This window comes from Pogona vitticeps, chromosome 5, assembly GCF_051106095.1.
Source record: "Pogona vitticeps strain Pit_001003342236 chromosome 5, PviZW2.1, whole genome shotgun sequence".
NCBI classification, from domain to species: Eukaryota; Metazoa; Chordata; class Lepidosauria; order Squamata; family Agamidae; genus Pogona; species Pogona vitticeps.
Window position 1 is genome coordinate 107,239,946 of NC_135787.1, and position 12,764 is coordinate 107,252,709.

The following is a 12,764-nucleotide window of genomic DNA, read 5'->3' on the forward strand; positions in this document are numbered from 1 at the left end:
TATACGAACATTGCCAAATATGTAAGCTGAGGCAAAGAAAACTATAATATTTACAAATTCTATTAACCCCTGCCTTTGACCATGGAATTAGAGGTTCTCCAGAGGGAAAGTTGGCCTTAATAACTGTGACATACCTCTTCCCTGTGCTCTTCTCCAGAGCGCTGAATAAACCACCGAATGGAAGCTCGCTGGGACTTTGGAATACATTCCAGGAACGTTGAATTAAATTCAATGCCAAAAATCACCTTTTCATCAGTGGTTTCATGACTAATGCCTGGAAAGCAAACATGGTGCAGAAGATTAACCCTGCCCTGATTTCTTTAAGCAAGGGAAAAACATGGCTGATGCAGAACAGATGCCTAGAGCAGCACACGAAACTGTTAAGGAAACCAAAGGCACTTCAGGTTTCGTACAGGACACCAAGGTTTCGTCTGAAGCAAGTCAGACTCTAGATCAGTGTCAGTAATAGACTAGATGGGGTAAATAAAATATCCAGACAAGACAGATAAGTGTTCCGGTTAGTCAACAGGCAGATCAAGGAATAGGGATACAGCCTCTGCTGGATGGGGCTGCACTCCCTCTAAAAACACAGTTGTGCAGCTTGATGGTGCTCTTGATGTAGTAGGTTTTGGCGGTGCCCAGGAGTGCCTTTGCACAATTAAAACTAGTACACCAGCTATGTCTGTTTCTTGAGAGGACATATCTGGCCAGAGTGACACATGCCTTACATTATTGTACATGGGGCTTCCTGTGGAAAATGTCCGGAAACTTCATCAGGTCCAAAATGTGGCAGCCAGATTGCTAACTGGGGCTTGGCCGCAGGAATTGCACAGCCCCCTTTTACAACAGCTCCACTAGATGCTGATCTGTTTCCAAGCACAATTAAAAGTGCTGATTCTAACCTATAAAGCTCTAAACTTCTGGGGTCCAAGCTATCTCAAGGACTGCATCTCCCTTTATGAGCCTGCTCAAGTGTTTAGATCATCAGGAGAGGCCTTTCTCTTGGTCCCACCACCTTCATAGGTGTGTTTGGTGAAGACACAGGAGAGACTCTTCTCCATCACTGCTCCCAGATTTTGGAACTCCCTCCCACAGGAGGCCAGGCTGCCCCCATCCTTGCTGTCCCTCTGTAAGCAGGTGAAGACATTTCTTTTCAAGAAAGCTTTCCCTTAGTGACCGGCTGTCTGAGTGGATAGTTGTGCTGTACAATTCTGAACGTGGTTTTGATGTTGCTTTTGTTTCCCATATTTTAGTGTGATATTTGTTGATCCTTATTGTTTTTAGCTTTAAATATGGTCTTAAGGATGAACGTTGCCTTGGATTCTTCTTAAGGAGAAAGGTGGGGTAAAAATATTTTAAATAAATAAATTCATATTTATGTCTAAATTGGGCACTTGCTTTCCTTTACACTGTTGAGAAAATTGGAATTTGATGTGTGTTCTTTCTTACAGGAAATATCCCACATTTAATGAGTCTGGGGACAGTGACGATGGAGAAAAAATCCTGGATGTTAGTGAGAGATTCATGCTTCGTCCTGGAACTTTTTGAAAGTTGTGGAAGTGGAGCAGATACAGCAATATGCTTTCCACATGCTTCCCATCTTCAGAGAACCAGAACTGCATCTGCTTAGGTTCTATAGGGGCCTTCAGAACATTAGCGGAAGTGAGGCTAAAGCTGGCAAAACCTCACCACCCATATGTAATCAAGGATCTCTTGTAGATAGCTAAGGTGTTTATCAGAAATTCAACGTCCACTATCAAAAACTAAGTCCTGATTTATTCTCACAACTGATTAATACAACAGGTCAATCCAGAAATTGCCTTCTTAACACTTGTTTCTCTTTGAGTCAGGTCTCAAACCCACAAACTGGGAGCAAAGAAAGCTATAGTCTTCATTAAAGCCGTCTGTGCTCGGGCCCATTAAACTGTCTCTTATTTTACTGTACAACCGGGCTGTATGAAAATAACTGGAGAGCAATTGAAAGCAGATTGAATGGAATATTAAAACAAACGTAAAAAAACCCTATTATTTTGCTTTAGCGGTTTTTCCTTTCTCCTTCTTTTAAAAAAGAAAGCAAAATACACAGAGTTGAACATTTTAAAATTGATGTTATGTTGTCAGAGAAATCTGAATGTAACTGCAAGAGTGAATATAGATAATGCAGATTATAAAAGAACTTCACCAGTTGCCAGGGGAATGAGCCAGACAGTTTGGCACGTTCATGGAGAGCTATGTTTGTGAGAGACAGTAGTCTCTCAGAAAGATGGGGACAGTTTAATTACCGGGGAAGAATTAAAAGTTTGGGATAACCTGATAGCTGGATGAAAGATTTTGGATTTTTGTTGAATATGTTTTGTGTGGAAAGAAGACAAACAAATGCAGAAACACATTTCCTGATTTTCCCTAAATGGAGTTCTGCTAAGTTGGCTGTCTTCTCTAAGCAGACCTCCTGCATGGGGCTAGAAAGTTCTGGCATTAGTTTCACTTGGTGAGAGCACTTTTAGACATGGATTTACTCTTTCCCCACATGCATTTCTTCCATATCTCTCTGTCTGTCTCTCTGTCTATCTACCTAACCATCCATAAATCTGCTTCAGTAATCTTTGTAGGCTGGTGAGTTTCAAGAGGCTACTTTGACTTCACTCAATTTATGAAACTTAAAAATGGTAGGCACAGCTTACGGATCCTCGGCCCATAAAAGCACATTCATGCTTGAAACAATTTCAGTGCTAGCTTTCAGTCCTAGAATGGAACAACCAAGAATAGAGGATCTCTGAGCCAATGTGAAATGTGTTTTGCTCCTCACAGATTTAGGATGGCCAGACTATGCATGTAGGACCTAAGCACAAGCATCTTATCTTTTAATATTGTTCCTTTTAATGGTGTAAGCTGTCTTCGATCGTTTTAGGGGGGAAAAGGTAGCATATAAATATTTTAAATAAATAAATAAAATATAATAGAGAAGTGAAAGTCATGCTTTCTGGACAGAACTGAGTATCAAATTATGTTTAAAAGGATCTAGCCTCTGCTTAAGGATAGGAATCAGAGCACTGCTACATTTCTAACCTCAGAACCTGGTCTTGAGAAAAGGTAACCAGTTTTCTTCAAGTATCTACTTATCATTTTTGATGGTGATGGTGGGGAACCATGAGATGTACTTACTTTCTTCAACATCCCAGCACTGGGTGATGGGGTCTCCATATTTGACATCCTGCCTCCTTGCACGCCTATAAAAAGACCATAAGATTTGCAATGACTTTTCGGAAGTTCCACCTGCTGCCTACCTCGCCAGGAATGGAACCCAGAGTAGGTGATGTATCCATAGTCCTATGCAGAATCAGGTAATGCTCTGCACATACAAATGTGCTGTCAGAAGCAATATAATCAAAACAGAACTTTCAGAGTTCACCATTGTTAAGTCAGATACAATACGTTTCAGTGAAGGTGGTCCATACTTTGGACTGAACCAAATTAAATGTAATGTGGAAGACTGAGATACTAGCACAGGGTAGGGATTTGGTTGGGTCTGTGACAGTGATGGATGAGAAATTAAAAGGCAGGTAAGTTTTCTTTTTTCCTATGAGAAACAGCAGCAGCTTGTGTTACATGCTGTCAGGTCACACTCAACTTGTAGCAACCCCCACTAGAGTTGTCAATGAATGTGAGATATTTAAGGAATAGTTTTACAGTGCCACTCCTTACTGAGTTTCTATGGATGAGTGGAGATTTATACCCATGTTTCCTGAGTCCTAATCCATCACTCTATCTACTTTACCACACTGGTCTCACAGCAGTACCTTAGGATAGGGAAATGGCAAAGGGGAAAGAGTTAACCCCCTCCAGGTTTCCAGTCTCTGGTTCAGAAGCTTATGGGTAAACAAAGAGATCACATGAGATTCTAGGACAGATCTCACATGCCTTACAGATCGACAAGGGATCCTGGACACAACGGTGATAAATACTAAGTGAGTAACCAAAAATCATGCATTTTGTACTGGAATTGCAAAGGTGTTCAAGGATTCCTTCTGCTCAGTATGAATAGGAGGCTGCAGCTGTGTATGAAAGTACAGAAAATGATAGCAGAAAAGGTGATGTTTTCGAGTCCTGATAAATAAATGGCAATGCCCATTCTTGATTACTCCTTCCCTTTAGCTTCCTATGTATCCTATCAGAATGGGAAGAGAGAGCTCTATAGACCCACTAGAGATCAGGTAAGAACTGTGTCCTAAGAACTCACTGGGAGGCTTGACAAATGAGGGCTGGCTTTCCTTACCTTTTAGATGTTGGTGTATATCTGGAACATGCATTTCCATCCCAAGCACAGTATGGGTCTCTGGCAAGGCAACAGTCTGCACAAGCTTTTCCATACGTATGACATCTGTGTAGCGAGAGCTGAGCCAATCCATCTCTGGAACCAATGTACAATTGTTGCTGAAAATCAGGCACGGCAAAAGAATTAGAAACGTTCTTCAAGCAATTCCCCCCTCCCCTTTCAATGTATCAACTGCATTTTGGCCATTTTTCATTTTCAAAACTACTCTTTTCTCTTACTACAGAAATACTTGTATGCATATCCAATCTTCTGTTTATATAGCTAATGAAATCTTGGTTCAGCCATTAATGAACAGTTGCTATAATCTCTCTTTATTTCAGTTCATGTCTGAACTGGATAAAGCTACCCATTTCGGCAGTGCCTAACCAACAGACTATAGTGGTACAGTGATATAAAGCAAGACAATTCTCTCATTTGCACATTTACTGCTAATCTACCAGCTGCACTCATTCCTTAATGGCCCATCTGGCTATAGTAATACATGCCTTTGTTACATCCTGCTTAGACTAATGCAATGTGCGATATGTGGTGCTTCCTTAGGATTGTTCAGAAAATTCATTTGGATCAAAATGCTACAGACTAACTAGGGAATAGAACCCATTATAAGGGACCTTTGTTACAACACCTCAATTATGATCATCAATTTTCAGGCCAAAGTCAAATTACAGGGTATTATTTATAAATCTTTATCCTACGTGGGTCTGAACTATCTGATGACTGCATTCATCCATATGCTCTTCCCTTTTATTATTTGTAAACCAACCTCGTCTCCTATAGCAGTGGTCCCCAACTTTGGGTCTCCAGATGTTCTTGGACTTCAACTCCCAGAAATCCTGGCCAGCAGAGGTGGTGGTGAGCTGTATTCCAAGAACATCTGGAGGCCCAAGGTTGGGGACCACTGCTATAGGAGACGAGGTTGGCCCCTTCCCCATTGCCCTTCCACCATCTGGTAAATAATGTTCTCTTTGGCCAGGATTTTAGCAACTGTACAGGTGGCAAAGAGAAGAGATTTTAATAGGGGAATGGGTCATTTTTCTGACTTTTTAAAACTTAAAACTTTTATTTTTGCAGTATTTTATTATTATTAAATGTTTAATTGCATGTTAATCTTGCAACTTATGCTTCCCCCCTCCCAAAAAAAAAAAAAATACATGGCTCCTTGGACTGGGAGAAAGGTGGGATATAAATAAAATAAATAAATGTATATAAAAATAGTGCATGTGGCATAAATGCGGAACTTATGCAACTTGCGCAAACTGCACAAAAACAGCAGCTGCTTTGTTGCTTGGACTTTCAGATATTAGAAGCATCAGATGGATTGCCTGCATCCATTTCTAACCATCAGCCCGACTTTCTGTGCCAGCGTTTATGCACGGAGTGATTCCAAGACAAGTTGCCCAAGCTTCATAAACCTTGATGGGCAAAATAAGTATTCTTTGTCTCACTCTCACACTGGAGGTAAAGAGTTTTGCTGGGCTTAGACATTCCTTACTAAGATGTCTCACTGTGTCAAGACAGTGTGAATTAACAAAAATAAGGAACTGAGTATTCTTCTCATCCTTATTAGAGACTGAGGCAAGTTTGCTGTAATAGCAACAAAGAAGAATCCCAATTCAGACGAAGTTCATTCCAGTTGTTCCACTGCTACAATTCTAAATCTACTTTTGTGAAAGCAAACCCACTGAATACATTGGGACTTACTTCTGAATAAGCATATACAGGTTTATACTGGGGCTGAATGGGAGGAAAACAACATACTAACTTGATTTCAGTTGTATTTGGTTACAAAATGGCAGTAAGAGAATGGAACAAATATAACCTCCACAGCATCCCCAATGCCTTCTTCCTCCTTTTTTCCCCATGCCTCCCCTTCCCTTTTTCCTTCTTTGGTTAAACAGAATGTCATATCACATGGCTAATATGGATATGTACTTAAATCAGAAGGCACAATTTTGATCCAAAGGAATGAATGGGATGCAAATGGATAGGGAAGGGAAGGTGGTCTGGAGTTGCAAGAAAAAAAATATAGTGAAGTTTTTTTTTAAATGAAGAAACTTTAGATTATTTTTTAAAAAAGAATAACCCATAACCTCTAGGCATCCGCTAAAATGTAAGCAATTCATTCTAAAATGACTAACTGTGAATTACCTGTTTTGGGGACATCTCCATGGTCAAGATAGGTGATGGATGCTGGAAAATAAATAGAGAAATAACAGTGAAGACTACTTGTACTTTTACAGAAGACAAAGCTATTATCAAGGACTGGCCTTTGCCTTTCTCCTGAAGGACAATCAAAACCCCTCCTCATTTTATCTAAGCCTCCAAAACTGTAGTTTCTAGGAAACATAATTATTTTGAGGATCTGAGCAAGTTTGTTTGATGAAATTAAAAAAAAAAACATTTTATCTCTCTAGCAACCAGATGCTTTGGGTAACCTTCATTCGAAGAGCGCCAGCTGATAGAATTCTGTCACCACAATCATCCTGTCAAGAAGATAAAGCGCAAGGACTGACTCAGGGCCTCCTCCTGAGGATCTGGATCCAGGTATCACTATGTAACTTCTAACCCTTCGATTGTTTTATACCATGCTAGGGGCAGAAATATATGAGGTGGCAGCTTCATAATCAGAAAGCAACAAAAAGTTATACCTCTGGAGTACTGATGTGAACTGCACTGCCTCTCGGAACAAAACAGAAGGGGAACAAAGCTTCTCCACCCACCCACCCCGAGATTTCTCCCAAAGTCTTATAGGAAGTCTAGCTAGATTTCTTGGGTGTTTTGCGATCCTTTTTTTTTCCTGGAAAAATGTCAAATTGGGCATGATTATTGCAATACCTCTCAATGACCAACCATCAAATACACACACATTTACAATTGGCAACATTAAAAAAAATAATGCCAGAGGATATTCAGGCATCCATTGATTAAGGTAAGTCCTCTTCTAATTGCAAAACTGCCATCTTGTTTGTTTCTGTCCTAACTCTAATATGTTGACTCTAATGTGTCAACAATGACAATACAGTCCAACCTGTCCAGGAAGTGTGTCAAAAGCACAATCCCAAATGGTGTGTGTGTGTGTACTATATGGTTCATGAGTCTTGGGAGCGTATTCACTCTCTAGCATACTGACAGAAATCAGGCAAAATCACAGAGCTTAAATATATTCTGGGTTCATACTCATCCTCCAGTGTACAAATGCAAGAGTATGTGATACCTTTATAGACTAATAAAAAATCAACATACAATATGTGAGCTTTCAAGGATCAGGACCATTTTGGCAGGCATGTACCAATGTGAAGAACTTAAAGTCCAAAAGGTCACAAGAAGACAGGTTTTGCCAGGGAAGTTACTCTTAGATGTAAAGTTCAAAAGTTCTTGACAAGATGGAATTCACCTGACATATCTTTCTTAGACATAGTGTCTCTTCTCATACCAACATTGGAAAATTGAAAATTTCTACCTGCCTCTGCTGTGTGTGGCACATGCTCCATAGGCTGCCTGGGCATGAATAAGGGTGTGCATCTATGCTTGGCAATTACTGGAAGCTGAAGTTATTCACTTGACTTTTCTGATCCTTGTTATCCACAGAGCACCTGCCCTCAGCCCAACTCTGATGCTCCCTTTGGAGAATGGTGGGTTGATCAGAGTTCACACCATCAGTGTATGTGAAGTGGCAGTACAGATGTCAAAAGTCTCATGGTGCACTGTAACCCACTTTATAGATCTTTTTCCCACATCTTTTTAGTGTGAAGTGCAGGAAGGAAAGAAACCTCTCAGCTGATACCATTTTTGTGGAGACTCTTATATACTGATTATAAGTTGTTGATCCACTGGGGACTAATTGTTTGCATTGATGATCCTTTGAAAAGTTACTCACTATTTACTTGGTACAATTATAATCATGATCTTCCTTCAAAGAGAATGATTCAATAATTATTTGCTGTCAAGTCAATTTTAGTAATGGAGACCTTTTGTAGGGTTTTCCAAGTATAAAGTACTCAGAAAGGATTTACCATTCCTTTCTTCTTAGGATGTGTAGCTTGGGCTATGTAGCTTGCCCAAGGCTACACAGGCCAGCTGTTCTCTTGGGAAGTACAGTGCAGAACCAAACTGCCAATCTCTGCCTCTGCAGCCATATACCTAAAGCACTGAGTTATCCAAGCAGCTTCAAAGAGAGAATACAAGGGCTAATTTTATTTTTTAAAAATACTATCCTTAATTTCCTGAAGTACATTAAAGGGAGCAACAATAAAATGCTACAAGTCATCCAAGAAATTTCAGAATGAAAAAAAAAAGTGAGTATCTCATTATAAAGTACCATGTCTGAAGACATGCAAGCTGTATGCACTATCTCTGTTGCAACAGATATGAACACAAAGTCAGATACTGGTGTGAATGATCTGTCTCCAATGCTTGATCCAGTTGGTCCATTCACACATTCTGGCTCTCCATTTGTTGCAATCACCTCTCATGGGCCACAAAAGTCACCTCTTTTGGAGCCCAAGTTAACTCTCTCATGAAGGCAAACCTTCCTTCCATGAGACTCCAAGTGTTGACGACATGATAGTACCCACCCCCTACTGACCTAATCTACACTAAATCGAATAAATCTGGCATGACTTTGTATAAATAGAAATAAATTACAGGCACTTTTGTGTGTTTTTTTTCCTATAAAGAAAAAAGGAGGTAAAATTTATAATGTGGAGGAACATCTGTTGAACTAATAGCCCTGTTTGGTATTAAATCTGATATGGTGCCTTTCCCTTTGACGTGATGTTGTAAATATGCAGCAAATTGGTACATGCTTGGAAATTCCAGATTACTTGGCAGGCTGCTGAGCACTCTTGGTATTTTCAAAGTGATATTTAGGGTTGGTGTCCATGGCAGCAGCAAAATGACACCAAGAACTTTTAAAGAAGGAATATTCCATCCCTACAGTCAAAGTTTCAGAAGCCACAGTTACTTGAAGCCAATTTGCATTCTGTTTTTCATACTGGCTTAAGCCATGGGCTTTTCACTTTAGTTCAAAGCTACCCAAATACTGTGTGGAGACTCACTGTTTGACCTGAAGCTGACTTCAGGTCAGGATCATGGATCGTGACACAAATACATGGCAAATATATCAAGAACATCTCATTACATCATCCTTAATGGCAAAAGAGCAATCTTGAGCAACAGCCCAGAACAAACATTGTTGTGTGTGATGCAACCACCCTCCCATTGTGAGTAATTTTGTTACTATAGTCAAAATAATTTTGACTTCCTTTGAAACTACTGCACATGTTTTGCCCAAGCACCAGCTTGTAAATTCACCTCAGTGATCACTTCAGGTGAATTTCGGTAGCAATTCTTTTGCTGTTTCTGTAGAACCTTTACATAAACAGTAACAAATTGTAGAATCCTGTATAGCTAAAAAAGACTAATCTCTCTGTCCATGTGTCTTTAAAGTATGTGTAACACTGGACAAACTAATTTTTGTTTTGAAATGATTCTGAACCACAAAATTTACTAAATTTTGCTTTCCTTAAATTGCATTTGAACAATGCTGAAGTTTTACCTTAAATATCTGCAGCTCCTCTAGGATCACTTCTTCCATGTCCCACTTTTCTTTGGTTATACTTAGAACTTTGAGTACGGTTCCTATATCTGAAAGGAATAGACATTGCTGGAAAATTAGTGCCTAGGTTTCAGCACATGGTTAACTTTTTTAAAAAAAACAATTCCCCCCCCTTCCTGCTCTTTTAGACACAACAGTCTACATGGAGCAGATAATGAAAGAAAGCAGCCCTGTTCTAAGTGCCCTCATTACAAGTTTTAGTCAGATTTGTATTCTGATTGTGCCATTTCAGGTATGGCCTTTTCTCTGTTCTACCTGAAAAGGCTGTCATATGTTTTAGACCAGTGGTTCTTAATCTCGGGTTACTCAGGTGTTTTTGAACTGCAACTCCCAGAAACCCTGGCCAGCACAGCTGGTGGTGAAGGCTTCTGGGAGTTGCAGTCCAAAAACACCTGAGTAACCCAAGGTTAAGAACCACTGTTTTAGACTACAGCTCCCACAACGCCTTGCTTCTAACCAAGATTGTTAAGACTTCTGGGAGCTAAAGTCTGAAACAACTGTAGGGCCAGCGTTCCCCCACTCTTCCTCTAAATCAGTGGTTCCCAACTTTGGGTAACACTGTTATTAGTGCTGGCCAGAGTTTCTGGGAGCTTCAATTTGAAAACAACTGGGTTACTCAAGAGTTGGACGCCACAGCTTTACACCACTGGCTGCCAATGACACAGAAACAAAAATGGGTGAATCTGCCTCACTGTTAGTAGGAGAACCTGGTATAGAGTAGCTTATTTTAATTGAACATATTTACATATTGGTAAGCTATACCTGTTCATCCAATAAAGAAATGTTGAGATATATGAGAAAGAAAGAGGGAACATGTGTGTGGTCTTTCTTCAGGCACATCACCATGGAGGAGCTCTCCAAGTATGCTGAAACAGATTTCAGCAAGTCACATTAGTTCTATATAACGTCATGGAACAACGGGATCCCAGATTAGTCACGGACTCATTGAATTAGCCTTTGGGAGACTATTTTCCCTCCAACTTCTTTGCTCATTTGTGAAATGGGGCCAATAAATTATGTTCAACATTTACCAAATATCCTTAACTAAACACAAAGATGGAAAGAGACAAACATTTCATTCAAGTCACTTCACCACAACTCATGATCTCTCAGAGCATGCAGAATAGTTCTGGGTAACCTTCCTATCCACAGTGTCACGGGTACACCTTGCTTCCTCTTCATGTTTTAAAGCCTTATTGTGCATGCTGCTGCAGCAACAAAAGTGAAATCAATTGTTCTGGGCTATTTCCAATGTATTCCTCCCTCACTGTGTTGTATTCCAAAGCTACACATGAGATATGCATATAGCAGTGATGAAACAAACAAAAGATCTTTGAATTAAAAAATAAAAAAACAAGGCTAGTTTAAAAAATACCTACTACTGAATTTAAAAATAAACTGAATGGCATTCAAAATGCTGCATGTTTGTTATTACAAACATATTTCATCAAGGTGGACTGGTAAGACAAAAGAACACTAAAATAGAATTGACATTTATGTGCTTTGAAGAAAGTGTGGATGAAAACTTAAAGATAGTTTCCAGTGGATCTGAGACACTAAAGCTGGAATCTTTTAAACAATTAGCAGAGAATAAGTCTCATTCAATTCAGTGGCTGAAATCCTGTTTGGTGATATCTGCCTGCACAAGAGAATTGGCATTATTAGCAGTGACAGTTTGCCACTGATTAAAGACTTTTATTTTAGGGCTGTGCACAACCGGTACACAATGTGATGAAATTCTGTCCACCCTGAAATAACAAAAAGAAGGCTTTGTACAGTGGCGATTTGCCAGTGCTTATGACATCATTCCTGCTGCGCAGGCAGAGCTGTCCAACAGACTTTATTTACTTTTCTTTTTAATTTTTTTAGTTACATACAAAAGAAACAAAAAAAATACACTCAATGTGCTCCCCCCTCCCACTGGGACCCATAGAATTGCAACCATTGAAACTTAATTTTGAGTCGATGCCTATGAGATACTGACTGGTCACACAATATCAGAGGTGCTTTTCAAATACAATTTTGGTGTAAATTTGAAAAAAAATTCTTACTTCTCTCTAAGGTAGTGAAAATGAGCTGCATCTTTTCAGACTCTTTCAGAGTCCTACTATGAGAGAATGATTGTGGCTTAAATGATATGCTCTCTGATTATATGTATACATAAATTCTCACATGGGGGGGCAAGAAAGAGGCACCTCATTTTCAAATTTGGGTGCTGGCTCCCTCACCCCTTATCTTGGAGATGAGCCACTGATACTTGACCATTTGGTGGAATGATACAATTTGGGGGATATCACACACAGTTCTGTCACTCAGACCTGAACCATGGCATCTTGCTATAGAAAAAATTGCAACGGTGGATCTCAATACATTTGGATATGGGAGAGGAAGAAATGCTTCGAACAATGTAAGGCATGATAGTTTTCTCTACAAAATGGTTGCCTAGTGGATTTCTTTACCTTGATCTGCCTACACAGAGTGAGATATTAAGGCACCATCAACATGGGGGCAGAAGAGTTAAATCAAGTCCGTTGAGTTGAAGTCAATGAATGGGTCTCTCCATGTACATATTCCTTACGGTCTGGTGAAGGGCAGAACAGAGTTTTTCTGTGAGATGGCTAGTGATTCTGCTGCCTTTGTTTTGTTTCAACTGATGAGATGTTGTAAAGTGTTTGAATTGTAACAGACAATTTTAAGGTGTTTTTATTGACTGTAGCTCTATGGCCAAAAATCTGCTCATATAAGGTAGATTAGAAATGTTTCAATAAATAGATGGGTAAATAGACTAACAATACTCTTGGAAAATGTACACCT

General features: G+C 39.6%; 1 protein-coding gene across 3 annotated transcripts in view; it reads right to left on the bottom strand.

Moving 5' to 3' along the window:
* SEMA3D (semaphorin 3D) overlaps positions 1–12,764 on the bottom strand; it is a 204,918-nt gene that overhangs the window by 14,451 nt on the left and 177,703 nt on the right. For all 3 annotated transcript variants that reach the window (XM_020800516.3, XM_073000805.2, XM_078394234.1), the window contains exons 13-17: positions 9,891–9,979; positions 6,482–6,523; positions 4,274–4,431; positions 3,163–3,227; positions 135–274 (exon numbers count right to left, since the gene is read on the bottom strand). In XM_020800516.3, coding sequence (XP_020656175.3) covers positions 135–274; positions 3,163–3,227; positions 4,274–4,431; positions 6,482–6,523; positions 9,891–9,979 — 494 coding nt within the window. The remainder of the gene's footprint in view (positions 1–134; positions 275–3,162; positions 3,228–4,273; positions 4,432–6,481; positions 6,524–9,890; positions 9,980–12,764) is intronic.